General features: G+C 49.5%; 3 protein-coding genes across 3 annotated transcripts; 2 read left to right on the forward strand and 1 right to left on the reverse strand.

Moving 5' to 3' along the window:
- Window positions 1–1412: 1412 nt before the first annotated feature.
- Window positions 1413–2259, forward strand: BP01DRAFT_365421 (uncharacterized protein; the record flags this gene model as incomplete). Its single annotated transcript, XM_025576363.1, has 3 exons — window positions 1413–1502; window positions 1535–1632; window positions 1725–2259. 3 exons carry the CDS (start codon window positions 1413–1415, stop codon window positions 2257–2259), a joined length of 723 nt encoding a protein of 240 aa, XP_025431717.1.
- A 709-nt stretch (window positions 2260–2968) lies between these two features.
- On the reverse strand, window positions 2969–4011 carry BP01DRAFT_37929 (uncharacterized protein). Its single transcript, XM_025577139.1, has one exon. The coding sequence runs from the start codon at window positions 3624–3626 to the stop codon at window positions 3084–3086; it is 543 nt and encodes a 180-aa protein (XP_025431718.1). The 5' UTR covers window positions 3627–4011; the 3' UTR covers window positions 2969–3083.
- Window positions 4012–5725: 1714 nt separating this feature from the next.
- On the forward strand, window positions 5726–7982 carry BP01DRAFT_37937 (putative C6 transcription factor RosA-like). The gene is made up of 4 exons (XM_025577148.1): window positions 5726–6025; window positions 6074–6376; window positions 6441–6705; window positions 6756–7982. Exons 1-4 carry the CDS (start codon window positions 5916–5918, stop codon window positions 7812–7814), a joined length of 1737 nt encoding a protein of 578 aa, XP_025431719.1. The 5' UTR covers window positions 5726–5915; the 3' UTR covers window positions 7815–7982.
- Window positions 7983–13099: the final 5117 nt, after the last annotated feature.

The following is a 13099-nucleotide window of genomic DNA, read 5'->3' on the forward strand; positions in this document are numbered from 1 at the left end:
GGCCGGTCAGTCTGTCAAACAAAAGTTGCCTGTAAGTCAGTATGTTGAGAGTTGAGAGTCACCCTCCAAGACTCTGTGAGCTACTGATTCAGTTTTACCCCCAATTCTTCCACCCCCCTTTTCTAATTCCTACCCCACTGTAGATCCCGGAAGATGGCCCCCATTCCGTACCCACAATTCAAAAATTACCGAATTGAGAGAAACCAAGGTAAAACAAAAGCGGTACGGAAAGACCGAGGTGGATCGGGTCGATACTCGATCGGACGGTCGGAAGTCGGACAGCTAGCTGAAGGCTTGACGCTGTTTCATCCGGCCGATTGGAAAGACCCAATTCAAATCGGGACGGTCAGAGGGGGGGGGGGTTGCTTGGAAGCGGGCTGGATGGGCTGGAGGGAGGTCCCAGCGCCAGTCGTTGAGGCTGAAACCGTGCGACTTTTGCGCCCCGATCATATGCTGAGAGTGTGGAGGGCAAAGGAAGCCAATTTGCTATCCCTGAAAGGATGATGACGATGGTGATGGTGGGATGAATGAGATGAGGCGACCCTGCAGAAGAACTCAATATACGCTTCCAACATTTTCTAAGTTACCTTTCCTCTTGGGCGTAAGCATCCGAAGGTCATCTTCTCGGTTCTCTTAGCCTCTGGCAAGTTGGCAACTGATTTCCCTCTCCACTCAGACAAGGTTATTTTGGCTGGCTGGCGGGCGCCGCATTTCCCCCCCACCTTGCACGCCAGATGGGCGCCGCTGCAGTGTTCGGCTTACAAGCGATGACCACTAGTCGAAACCTGGCTAGCTCAGAAGGTGGGATGAGTGGGAAAAATACTGCGAAAGGAAGGCCAACGCTATGGCAGACTAGGGGCGTGCGTTAGGCTACCAAAGTCTTCGCACAAACTGGCTGCTGGTCATTCCAGAAGGGCCAGTCGAAGCCTGCACCTCCTGTTTGGGTTTAGTCTGTTTGGCTCCGTCTAGCGCGGGCTGACACTGATCACAGGGAGATGGAGATGGGGGAGAAAAATAAGACAAATGGAAAAATAAAAAAGAAATAGAAAGCGATAGGGGTCGAGGTAAAAGGGGCGGATGCAAAATCAAACCCCTAGGAGAGATTGGAGATGTCTCTGTTCGTGCATCATGGTGTTGTGATCTCTTCAGACTATTCACCAGGACAAGAGGGTCATGACTTAAATTCCTAGACAAGCTCAGCTGTCTAAGAGAAAATGTTTTCTTGGGGCGCGGCCTTGGAATCTTTCTCCATGAACTTGTGGCAGAATGATTGATGCACACTTGCACACTTGCACAGGCTCTCCCCGCTGAAAGTTTGGGGGTGTCTGTACATATTGATGCTTATGTTCGGCAAACCTTTAAAAGAGAGACAGACAGACAGACCACTACTTATCCGCCATGCGCCACCCATCATGGATATGGAAAGTTGTGCACGCTGCATATTTGCTTGTGGTTTGGTGTACAATGGCGCAGATCTCGGCTGGATGACCCCATTTAGCTTGGTGATAGGAGACTTGCCAATTATGCCGCGCAGGACCAGGAGGGGCCTCTACAAGTCTACGACGCATACTCCCTAGAGTCATCGGCGCACGCTCTGAGGAAACTCGGATACAACCGGTGTCGCGGGACTAGGTAAGTCATAGGGAGGAGTACACTCATGAGGCGACCAAGAGAGAGTCTGCATAATCTGCACAAAACCACAGTATCTACCCACACTTTTACAGCGGTCGAATCAAGGGAGAGGTCGGAGATCTTTGTGACGCGTTGTTGGCGGACTGCGAGGTCGGGCAACTGGTGCTTTCTTTAGTGCACATTAAGGTTGTGACATGGACCACCATTGAGGCGTGGCTTGGCCTCCCTGCCCCTTTGATCAGTGGAGGGAAGGGAGGTCTTTCAGGCACCATGAACGGTGACGGAGAGTGCGCTCAGTCCGCCTCACAAGGCCCTGCATGGTCTAGTAGTTCTTGTCGTTTGTCAGGAGTCAGGGAGTGGAGGCGTGTGCTCGGCGGCGGGTGGTGCGGGCAACGACCATCGACCAAAACTCGCCAACTCCACGAGCGGTTGGGAAGGAGTCAACTTCTCACCTTAGTTGAGGGCGGGGAAGGTAAAGTCCAAGAGCAACTGGAAGACAAAAGGGGCAACATTAAAGCTCAGGAAATCCAATCACCTTTCGGTCGCTTAATGAGGATGGATTCCTTTGGCACCAGGAGTGCGCATCATGGATCCTCCCCACCTACTTCGTCTAATTCTACTGTGTAGAACAGTAGTCACTCCGAGTATACAAGTGCTGGACATCATCTTCACGCATACTTTGTGAAGATTATATACCATGTACTACAGTACAGTACAATATGCACATACTAGCCTTCTACGGGAAAAAAATGTAGTGGTGGTACTCTTCTCCGACCAGCTAAGCTAAGTAACAGTAGCTCTTCCCGGTTCCCAGAACAACCATAGTCGTGGAACTGTTCAGTCCAGGGAGAACAAAGATCGGTGCCCGTCCCAGACGTTGACTGGGTGGTCCACCCATTGGGATCGGCCCTGCGAAGATGGGAACGCGGCTGTGGCAGCTGGAAAAGCGGGGTCCTCACGATACTAAAACTGCCTCACTAGCTGGAGGAGCTTAAACCATACTTCCACTACCAGTTCATCCCTAAAGCTCCATCGCAATCAAATCTAGACTTGCTGCCGACAGGCGAAGCTGATCGGTGCCCACTTCGTTTAAGCCTATCAATTCTACGCGAGGGAGTGATGACCCTGAGAGCGTGACTACTGATATGGTTCAAGCCCGGCCGGAGCAGAAGAGGAGAGGCAGACGACAACGCCACTATAGGTCGAGTTCTGGGGGGCCTGGACTCTGTGCTTTGTGAGGCCTGGTTGGTTCTATAGCTTGCAGCTTGTCAATCAAAGTGTCATGGGTCTGGTAGTCGAGGGGAACTCGCCTGATCCCCGGACCCGAACCAAGATCCTTTCGACTAGTAAGGTAGTTGAAAAGGTATACGGAGTAACTATCCATGATGTACCTACATATACACTATTCAACCAACCAAGTTACCAAGCAACCAAGCCGTATCCCTCCGTAGTTACCAAAGTAGCAAGTTACCCAATACGTGAAGGCGGGGAAAGGCCTCCCAACCAATGTCGAGCCTGAGATTTAGGAGAGAGATATCAAGAGAGCAATGCGGAACCATGTTTACGTTCCCGTCAAAGTTTGGGTTGAGGATTCCGCAGACCCCGTCCAGACTTTCTCTTCTCTGAGCCTGCCGCAGAGGAAGAGCGAGAGCGAGAGAAAGAGAGAGAGAAAAGAGAGTTTGAGGGAGGCTTGTCTGTCCGTTGACAACCCACCCTCCGCCACCGCCCTGATCTCGCGGGCTAGATTCACTGTGGCACTTCGCTTGAATGCTCTTATTCCGGCGTTCAAGGGGTAATTTGGTTCTCTTCTGGTGAGAATGATTCTGATACGGAGTATGAAGTTGTAAAATGTCGATAGACTTGGGAAAGACCGCATTTTCAAGTTTGGAGAAGGTGACGGACGGGGAATTGAAAAGGCAGCCGGGGTTGACCTTGACTAATTCCCGATTGTCTGGGAGGCTTAGACCTGACCTACTGCATTGTCTGACAGCCATTCAGCGTCTTGCTTTGGATGCATCACCTCCGTTGTTGAAACAGATGGCCTTCTCCTGTTGTCTCCCCATCTTTTACACACAGTACATTACTGCATCTATTTTGATTCTTGGTTTCGGATCCCTATTTTCCTCTCGTTTCCGCCACCTGCTTTCGGCCGCTATCTTCACCTAATCTGGTTCAGCATTCTTTCCCGCGCAAAGGCAGGGTCGTCCACTAGTTTAGTACATAACTCTGGTTAATTAGCTATTTTCGCTGACACACACATAGTGGACGGTCTGCTTGTGACGGGAGGCGAAAATGAATCTGCTTCGGGTGTTTCAACCTTGATGGCCCAAGCACCTGGCGGTGATGTTGCCATGTGGCCCCCCCGGTGTCTCCGTCTCCATTGGCCTTTTGGCGGGCTGAGAGACGGGGGGTTATCGTAGCGACCAATCATACCTCCACAGACCATCCTGAAGTAGAAAGTGGATTCCTCATTATGGATGGATCATGGAATTGGATCATGGATGGACCTCACCGGTCAGGGCTAGTCTTGCCTAGTCACAATTGAACTAATCCCCATCCAGTCGAGGAGGCTCATAACTGACCCCCTCTCCTCTCCAGCGCCTCCCACCGCCCACGATTTTCTGCTTAGCAACGGATTAGAGATCAGAACCCATGTCTGGAGCAGTATCAGATGAAAGTTTTGCATACTATATTCTTATTAAACCCCTAGTCGACTCAACTACGCTAAATCTTCGACATAACTAATCCCTAAATAATCAGTAGTCATCTCATATCGTCATGACGGCCACATGTGCTGTAATCGCCGCATGGTTCCATTCCTCCTGTACATTTGAGACTGGGCTCGAACCCAAACTGATCGAGACAATAGTCTTTCTTTGCTTCTGATTATTTGATTATTGTTGCTGATGACCTCTGCACATTTTTCGTTTCGCGTTGGTTGACTACTGGGCTGTGGGTTGGTCCTTTCTGTACTACCATTGATTTATTCTCTTATCGCCTGTTCTAGTCCTGCATTGTTCACCATGACCGGAACTGTGGTTCTGCTGGAGATCAGCATCTGACCGGTCGTACCGTGGCGCTCAACATCTTGGCTCCTAGTCTATCCCCAGAGATTCGACCCGTCCTTAGCTTATTTGGTTATTTTAAGGATGGAGGGATTTTTTGGTCTTCTTTCTTTCTTTTTTTTTACTTTTTTATTTTTCGCTCGACTGACATTCTGGTACGGCTGTACGAACAGTACACTGCCCACTTAGTAGCTGTGTTATGTACTGATTTTGGTTTTGTCATTCTCTGGTTCGCTATACTAGACTATTCCCCGTAGCCTCCTCCTCTGCCTCTCTCAGCTTATTTTTCTTTTTATTGCCAATTTGTTTTTCTGTTTCATCATTAGCTATTATTATGTGATGGTGATGATGATGATGATGATGCTGATGATTATTATTATTATTTTATTATTTTTATTGTCATTATTTCTGGATCTTGTTAAGATTATCTGACTGACCCATGAATTCAATTCTGATTAACCCAAAATTACCTCTATGCCAATCCACCGTAACGGTCCCTCGACCCGCAGCTGAAAGTGGCTGCATCCTTCCTTACCGGCCGGCCGGTCCTGGTCTGGCTGTCTGTGTCTGTTATCCTCCGTCTTTTTATACTCAGTGTATTCCTCCATCTCCTGCTCCTCCTCCCCTCCCAAGTCTATCGATCTTCAGCGTCATTCGTCTACTTCTTCCTTCCACATTGATCCAGCACCCCTCCTTCTCTCACACACCCCTCTTCCTTGTCTACTGCTTGTCTACGAGAGTGGTCTAGGGGGCAGGGTCGCCAAGCGAATGCAATCAAGAGGGTCGAGCCCAAAATATAAGGCCGGCCACTGACACTCGCAACTGCACCGTTTTCTCGTATTTCCCACGTGTATTTCATCTGTTCATCTTCGCCTGGGACTGCGGCTCGAGGTTATTTTTGGACTCTGCATTGCTTCGACCTATCGTGGACGTCCATGATCCGATAGTCACTCTCGGGTGGTCTTAGTATTTCCTTTGGATATATTAGATCATACTATCCCGCAAATCGCCCATCTCCGCATCTTGACTCCCTCCACCATCTTTCGTCCAACAACTACTACAAATCTCCCCTCCCACCCCCCCTCCTTCACGTTCGCTCTTGACCGTCAATCTACCTTTCCCGACAGTCTTATTGTCCGCCGTGTCTGTTGCTTTACGGCACACGTCTTGTTCTCTAACACAAGTCCTCTCCACAGCTACCTCGAGTAGTCTGACAAGATGGCCGGTCCCGGTGGTGGTCCTCCTCGCAAGAGCCACACCAAGTCTCGCTTTGGCTGCAAAACCTGCAAGAGACGTCACATTCGCTGCGATGAGACCTTCCCTCAATGGTACGTAGCACTGTGTCTTTGTTATGTCGACTGCTGACCCCGAAATAGCCGTAACTGCACCAAGCACAACTGTCGCTGTGACTACATGGATGTCGCAGCCGTGCACGAGGAGGCCGCCTCAATCCGCAACGTCCCTGACCTTCTGATGTCGGCAGAGATCGAGGCGGAGATCAAGAACTGGCACGTCACAGGAGTACCTCCGTTCCCCGAGTTGATGCACTTTCCTCGCAATAGCTGGAGCAAACTCTCACGCACCGACCTGCGTCTTGTTCACCACATTATCGGGCTCTCTATCGATCTCCACCGTCGGGGGCTCGGAAACTGTACCGTCTGGGCCCAAAAGATGCCAACGTAAGTCCCTTTGCAAGTTCAACCGTACGTGACGAGCATCCTGCTTACAACATCGGTGTTCTAGCTTCCTTACTATTGCGCTCACCAACGACTTCGTTATGAGCTCCATCTTGACCATGGCAGCTTCCCATCTGGCATGGATCACTCGCAACCAAGAAACCAAGCAACTCGCATACCATCATAGAGGGGTAGCCATTCAAAGACTCCACAAGGCGATTGGCGCGTTCTCTCAAGAGAACTGCGATGCTATCCTTGCTGCTTCTATTCTTCTGTCATGGCAGGCATCGGAGTGGCAGAGCTGGGCCTCATTACAGCAGGGCTTGACTACAGTACGTTACCCATTCGGAAAGAAAAAGGAATAAGACTGACAGCTGAAAAGGTCTTGAACTCGATGCACCCCAGTTGGAAACATGAGTCAGAGCTGGCTATGTATTTGGAGAACCAGAGATACCTAGGCTGCACCAACACCCCAGTCATGTCTGGCTACCAATTTCAAGATGAGGATCTGGCAAGCCTGGACCAGGTCATGATAGCACTGCAAACCGTACAGAAGCGGACCTCGCACAACCACGACCATTATCGCCGCATTGGCGAACTCCTCGAATTTGTACGACACTTCCAGCGCGATCTTCTTTCCCAGACTCCCGAGCAGGCCTTTGAGCGGATGCAACCGCTCCGCAGGTGGCTCTTCTGGCTCCCGCCGGCCATGCTACGGCCCGAAGACGCAGATGTCGGTTCTCTGTCGATCCTGGCCCAGTTCTTCGGTGTTGGAGTGGTACTCGACAGCTTGTTCCCGGATCTAGGAGGTGCTTATCTAGGACCACTTTCTCTGGGGCCCATTGAGGAGATCTACCGGCTCATCGTCGCTCGAAGCGCCACAGACCCGTTCAACCCTGAAGTTCAGCTAGCATTGTCATTTATGGACCTCCCTCGCCACATTGTTGCGAAGTACAAAAGCCGTCTACAGTGGTCACCCCGCACCTCGATTGACCACTATTCACCTGCCCCACCTAGTCCCTACCACAATGTCCACGACTACCGTCTCGCCTCCTCTTCTTCTCCCTCCTCTGCGTCCGCCACCTATGCTCCCTACACCCCACCCCTGCAGTCTCCTCCCGCCGTTACCATCGCCAGTCCTCAATTCGACGTCACCGGATCCTACGTGACGGCCCCGCCGTCTACCCAAAGCCTTTACCCACCATCGCCCCGTTTGCTCTCCGATCCGCGCGAGGACTTGTCAGACTATAGCCATACCGGGTCTCTGCAACAACACTCTTCCCTCTTTCAGACACCATACATGAATGATGTGGTCTGTGGGGACTTGCCACGTTTAGATGGATCTGTGGGGCTAAACATGCAGTTCTACGAGGAGCCCCATCCTGTATTTGGGGCTTACCATGTTCCAGAATCAGGATGGAATGGCAGTGTCTGCACCTAATCAATCTCAATGGTTGATTTTTCCTTACCTCTTTTTTCTTTTCTGGTGCTATGGAACAAAATACGGCATAAATCGGGATTCGGTTGTGGGAGCGAATGGCTAATAGAGCGGATGAAATTATCTTTCTTTCTTTTTTGTTTTTCTTATCATGAATCTGCATTGCTATGCTATGCTAATGATTTCCCTTTTGGTTCTGTGACAATCCTTACCCCCACTTCCACATTGGTGGACATGAAACATGCGGCATGTTGCGCCAGCGAAAGCGAGCAAGCCTTATTACTACCTGCAAAGGGCATTGGGTGGGCGGCGATGACAGGAGCTAGGGAACGCGATGATTCATTGGCGATATACCCTTGGCGTTAGGGCTGTGTTATACTTGGGGTACGACGAGAAGGGCTTGGACTGACGGCTAGATTTTGGGGCTTTTGGGATTGACAAACTATACCACCCGTTTGTGATGATGCTATGAACAAGCCAGTGACCACAATCTAATATATTATCTGAACATTTTCTCGAAGCTGAACAAGTAGTGACCAGGGATTTAGTCATGTTTATTGTACAAACACGAAACAATGAACAGTTTGTAATGCCCACCCAACAAGCAAGACACACAGGACAGGCTACTCTATTATCGCCCAGCCATCTGATGATCCATGGCATGGCATGCTCTTCCTCTCCCCCACCTCGACTGGACAAAACTCGTCCACTCCAACACCAGACCTAGTGACAATTAGTCCGAATCCTGGCGCATGCAGCAACCCCATGCGGCACAACAATAGATTAAGTCCATCAAAAAACAAAAATAAAAATTCGGCCCCCACTGCAGTAAGCCGCCGGCCAGCGCCCCAGCACACACATGTTGCTACTGCTAGTCATTAGTAGTCGTCTAGTCTAGTTCTAGTCAGTAGTCAGTACTCAGTATTCAATTAGTCAGTAATCTAGTCTAGTCTAGTCCAGTCAAACCTACTTCCACTGCAATTTACGGACTACGGCGTAGTCAAGTAAGCAAAATTCCACTTGCCAACCGACCTTCTTCCCTTTTCTGGAAGTAATGCAACATGGATGGATGCAGTTGCATATGGCCGGCCACATGCACCCATATAATACACGTGGCAACCCCTGCCCATTCATCTCTCCATCCCGGCCGATCACGGCCAAATCCCCCAAATTTTAAGCCCAGCCAGAGTGAGAAAAAAAATGCATCTGAGAATTGAATTTTTATGTTTTACTTTTCTTTCCCGGAGACCAGGCTTTGGTCACTTTAAGTTGATTTGAAATGATTTATTGAGGTGTACGTACTATTGTGCAGTGGGGGATTTCCCCTTTGCTGCGCGAGGGGCAGGGATGTGTGTGTGTGTGTGTGTGTGTGTGTGTGTGGGATTGTGAAAAATTGTAACTGGATTAACAAATGAAGAATATATGTATTGTAACTGACTACCTGGCTTTGACATTGATGACACAATCTGTATATCCCCTTGTGCGAAAGGGGAATTTGATGGTTATTCGTTCGATTGCATACGCGGGCTGGACATGATGTTGCATATATGCATACTGCATACTATCGCATTGGGTGTTCTGCATGGGGTATTTTGCGTCAGTATCTCTCCGTTATTCTATATTTGGGGTTGCAGTTGCGGTCACTTCTTCTCCGGTGGAGGTGCTGTAGATATCACTAGGGACGGTTTCGTGTGTACTGTATATATACATACCTTAATGCGCCGGCGGGAGGAGGGGCGAGGACGGGGGGCTCGGGCTTGGGGCTTTAGTCTTAGCGACCGAGTATTATGTATGTTGCTGTCATACGGATAAGAACGTGCTTGGCCTATATTTCCCAACCCACCCCCCCAAAAAGAGAGAAGGATGTTACGGATCGATGAAGACTGCAACCAACTGACACGAAACGGAAAGCATATACAGTACATAGTTTGTAGTTCTCAACCGAAAAAGACAAAACCTAATTCGAATACCTAGGGAATACACCTGATCTAAACTAGCGGAGGATTTAGAGAGATCCTCCACTTCACTCCGCTAGGGAACAAGGTTTCGTCTGTCACTGGACGAGGTTTCTGATGTGGCGGAGAGACCCTGGAGTCTGCTTTCAGATGTCTCTTCCTTCGCTCGCGAAGCTCGTTAAGTACAGGTACAGAAGAAAATCTATTGAGTAGGTAGGAACCAGCTGGTACTAGGTGGACACCGAGGTGGCCCATACGAACGACAACCGACCTGGTCAGTGAGAAAGGCGGAAGCTATAGTAATAGCAGCCCAAAACTGACGGAAGCGAGACGAACCCATGATGGTATTGAGATTTTAGTCTCCTTCGAGGCCAAAATGAATGCTGATGAGATGCTTGATATTGGCCAGTCGGAGACAATATGTATTCCCTTTTCACAGGGCTGTTCTTAGGTTCCGGACTTCTCGCTACTAGAAGACGGAGTTTAGAGAAAGAACTGGCTCTCACCATTAGAGTCTATGGTCTACGTTTGAGAGATATGGGTTGTATTATTCAGTAGTCTGGGATATGTTCGCTCTCGGTGAGTTAGTCCCTCTCCCACTCCACTCAAGAGGCATTTGATTAGCACAGGAGAATGTGTTGGAAGCTCGTGTCGATCTACTCGCCTCAAAGTGTCCTCGATAACAAGGAAGATCAGTTAAGAGGATCTTCTCAAGTGAGGAACTCCAGCCCATTGAGTGATATCGTCCGCAAGTCGGCTGACACTGAGCAAATCACGGGAAGAACAGGGCAGCCCGCCGTTGTGAGGGTGAAAGAAACTCGAATAGTGACCCTTGTCTTCAATCGCACTATTGATCAAGGTTGATGGTCAAGATATGGCCTCTCTTGGGACCGCGATTCACCGGTCTCCGGCTAGCTCTGAAGCTCTAATCAAAACTCCATAGTAACTCCCAGTGCCTGCGATACTGGTTATATACATAGCATTATCGTCTTGGATTTACCCCGGTCATTTGGTTGCTCAATTGGCATCGGTTTCAGAAAAAGCAATCGTGATTTTTCAGAGCTCAGGGCGATCTTTGGGCTTCGAGCGGAACAATACTGCCTCTTGCTCAATGTGACAGCTGCTGGGCTGATTGAGACGCCTGAGCATACACGAAACGCGGAGTTGCGGCCAATATGGAAGGGGTTGTCGAATGATAAATCATCCTCGGTGATGATCAGACTGTGTACATACAATAGTCGTCATCTCGTGAATTCGATTTTCCAAGCATGGAGAGAGTCACTCGGTACTAGATGCAAGATCGGCCAAGGTATGTTGACCAAGGGCCACCGTTCATTGATCAGGTAAATAGCCGCATTCTATATGGCACCAACCACCCCAGTATTCTCGAGGAAAACGGGGGTCAGCCGTTCGAGCAAACTGAGGAATTGCTCCAGGCCCCGATGTGCACTTGCTTTCAAAAAGTGCACTGAACAGAACCTCTGAACTTTCGAGGAAGAAGTGAATGCATATAGACAACTCCTTCTACTGAACACGTAAATGGTTCCTTCACACTGCCGTGTGCTTCTCAGTACCTAGAACCATTAATGGGAGTGAGCCTAGAACAGATTCGATGACTTCAGAGTCCTTGGTTACCTGGATTAAGATTGTTGCCCCATTGAAAGATAAGCTACAAGTATCCCAACTTGAGCGAACCCGTGTGCAAATTGTTCTGCCCACGGCAACCATTCCTTCCGGGCGCGTCGTGACAACGGAGAGAGATCGGCTACTCGAAGAGCGAGGCTTGAACTCGCCTAGCCTCAAAACAACCATTGCAAAATAAAGTAGATATGAAAGAAGACAATTCCGAGTTGTGGCGTCTTACAACCTAGGCCAGGGATGTAGAACGATCGCGATTTGGCTTCTTGGTCCCATTCCTTATCACAGCAATCGCCTGGTTCCAGATTTGAGGCAGTGTCTGCTATGTTGCTGTTCGCTTTTGTGAAGCTACTATGAAAGTGGCCGAAGGTGAATACATGGTACCATAATTTAGGGACTTGGATATGGAGAAGATCTGTCGATGAAAGGTCATGACGGTCCACAAAACATAAGCCGCAAAGTTACAGTCGATCAGGGCCAATTAGCGCTGGGGTGTAAGTTTGAAGCTCTTGAGTTCTGCTGTCTGAGTCTGTTAGAGGCCAAACATCTATGGGCTGATGGTTCCAAGCTCATGAATCAGTGCTGAAGGGTCATGCCTTCTCCTGTTTCTTTGCAGGTATCATATTGCTTTCATACATCGACCACGCGGAAACAAGAGAAGAACGCATAGTCCGATACTCTATCGTCTCACTGACGTAGGCAACAGTACATTTGTAATTGTCTCTCGTCACGATTGAATTGTGTGCTTCCTGCGCAGGAGTAACCCCGATTAATTCGGGCTATGGTGTCCAAAGGAGCACAAGAGCGTAAAGAGACTCGATGGTGTTGTTCAGAGGTTCGAGCGTCCTGAAGCGAGCATGATGAAACAAAAAGGGGGTCGCTGCTCGACTGAGCCATTGATCATGTGTACTGACTTTTGAACTCAGTGGATGTCGACGCTAGACAGTCATGTTGAAAATCAGACTGGCTCATACGTAATCAGCCACCTGGGAAGGGCGTCGTCAGAGGATTGAACGGGTGACGTGACAGGGGAGACGGGGCCACCGACATCCCATCACACAAATCACTCAAAACCTACCTATGAGCAATAAGCGCTTTATCCTTTCACACATGGGGTATCTCAAACCTCCATCCCCTCATCTGAGGCAAACATCCAGGTAGACGGGATGGCTCAATCCAGCCAGGCCGTCCTCCATACCGCCGAACCCCGAGTCATGACTGACAGGGTTCTCAGCCTAGCAACTGATTAGCACCAGAGCTAACCATCCATTGACCTTTTATTTACACAAGAGCAGCGTGTGGATTGGCTGCTCGAGGAAAGTATCGCATATGCCGAGAGGCTTCCAAAGTGGGGGGTGAAATACCATGCAGTGGCACAAGTCGCAGTAGTTGGGTTGAGGGAGATCTAGGCAATGAACCAGCCCCGTTCCCTTCATCTAATGGTCAATCTTCTCTACTTCTGAACTCGGGTGATGATAAGCTGCCATTGCTCTGGCTCCGGGAACTCGCCGTGGCGAACGACCGACAAGCCTCGGATGAGAAGCGGTGGAGAGAGCCACCCGTGACTAAATCACCTTTTACCCAATCCGTTAAGGGGTCTGGCACTAGGCGAGATTACGTATATCGGCATCATTAACTCAATACGGACTCTATAGTTGCTATAGATAGAGAGCGACCTCCACGGGATACGCCAAT

This window comes from Aspergillus saccharolyticus (assembly GCF_003184585.1).
Source record: "Aspergillus saccharolyticus JOP 1030-1 unplaced genomic scaffold BP01scaffold_13, whole genome shotgun sequence".
Classification (NCBI taxonomy): Eukaryota; Fungi; Ascomycota; class Eurotiomycetes; order Eurotiales; family Aspergillaceae; genus Aspergillus; species Aspergillus saccharolyticus.

Bases quoted from the DNA above. Each gene is read 5' to 3' on its own strand.
- BP01DRAFT_37929 (XM_025577139.1), bottom strand. From the start codon at position 3,626: ATGGCTGTCAGACAATGCAGTAGGTCAGGTCTAAGCCTCCCAGACAAT.
- BP01DRAFT_37937 (XM_025577148.1), top strand. From the start codon at position 5,916: ATGGCCGGTCCCGGTGGTGGTCCTCCTCGCAAGAGCCACACCAAGTCT. The intron at 6,026-6,073 runs GTACGTAGCACT...ACCCCGAAATAG, and splicing joins GATGAGACCTTCCCTCAATG to CCGTAACTGCACCAAGCACA. The intron at 6,706-6,755 runs GTACGTTACCCA...ACAGCTGAAAAG, and splicing joins TACAGCAGGGCTTGACTACA to GTCTTGAACTCGATGCACCC.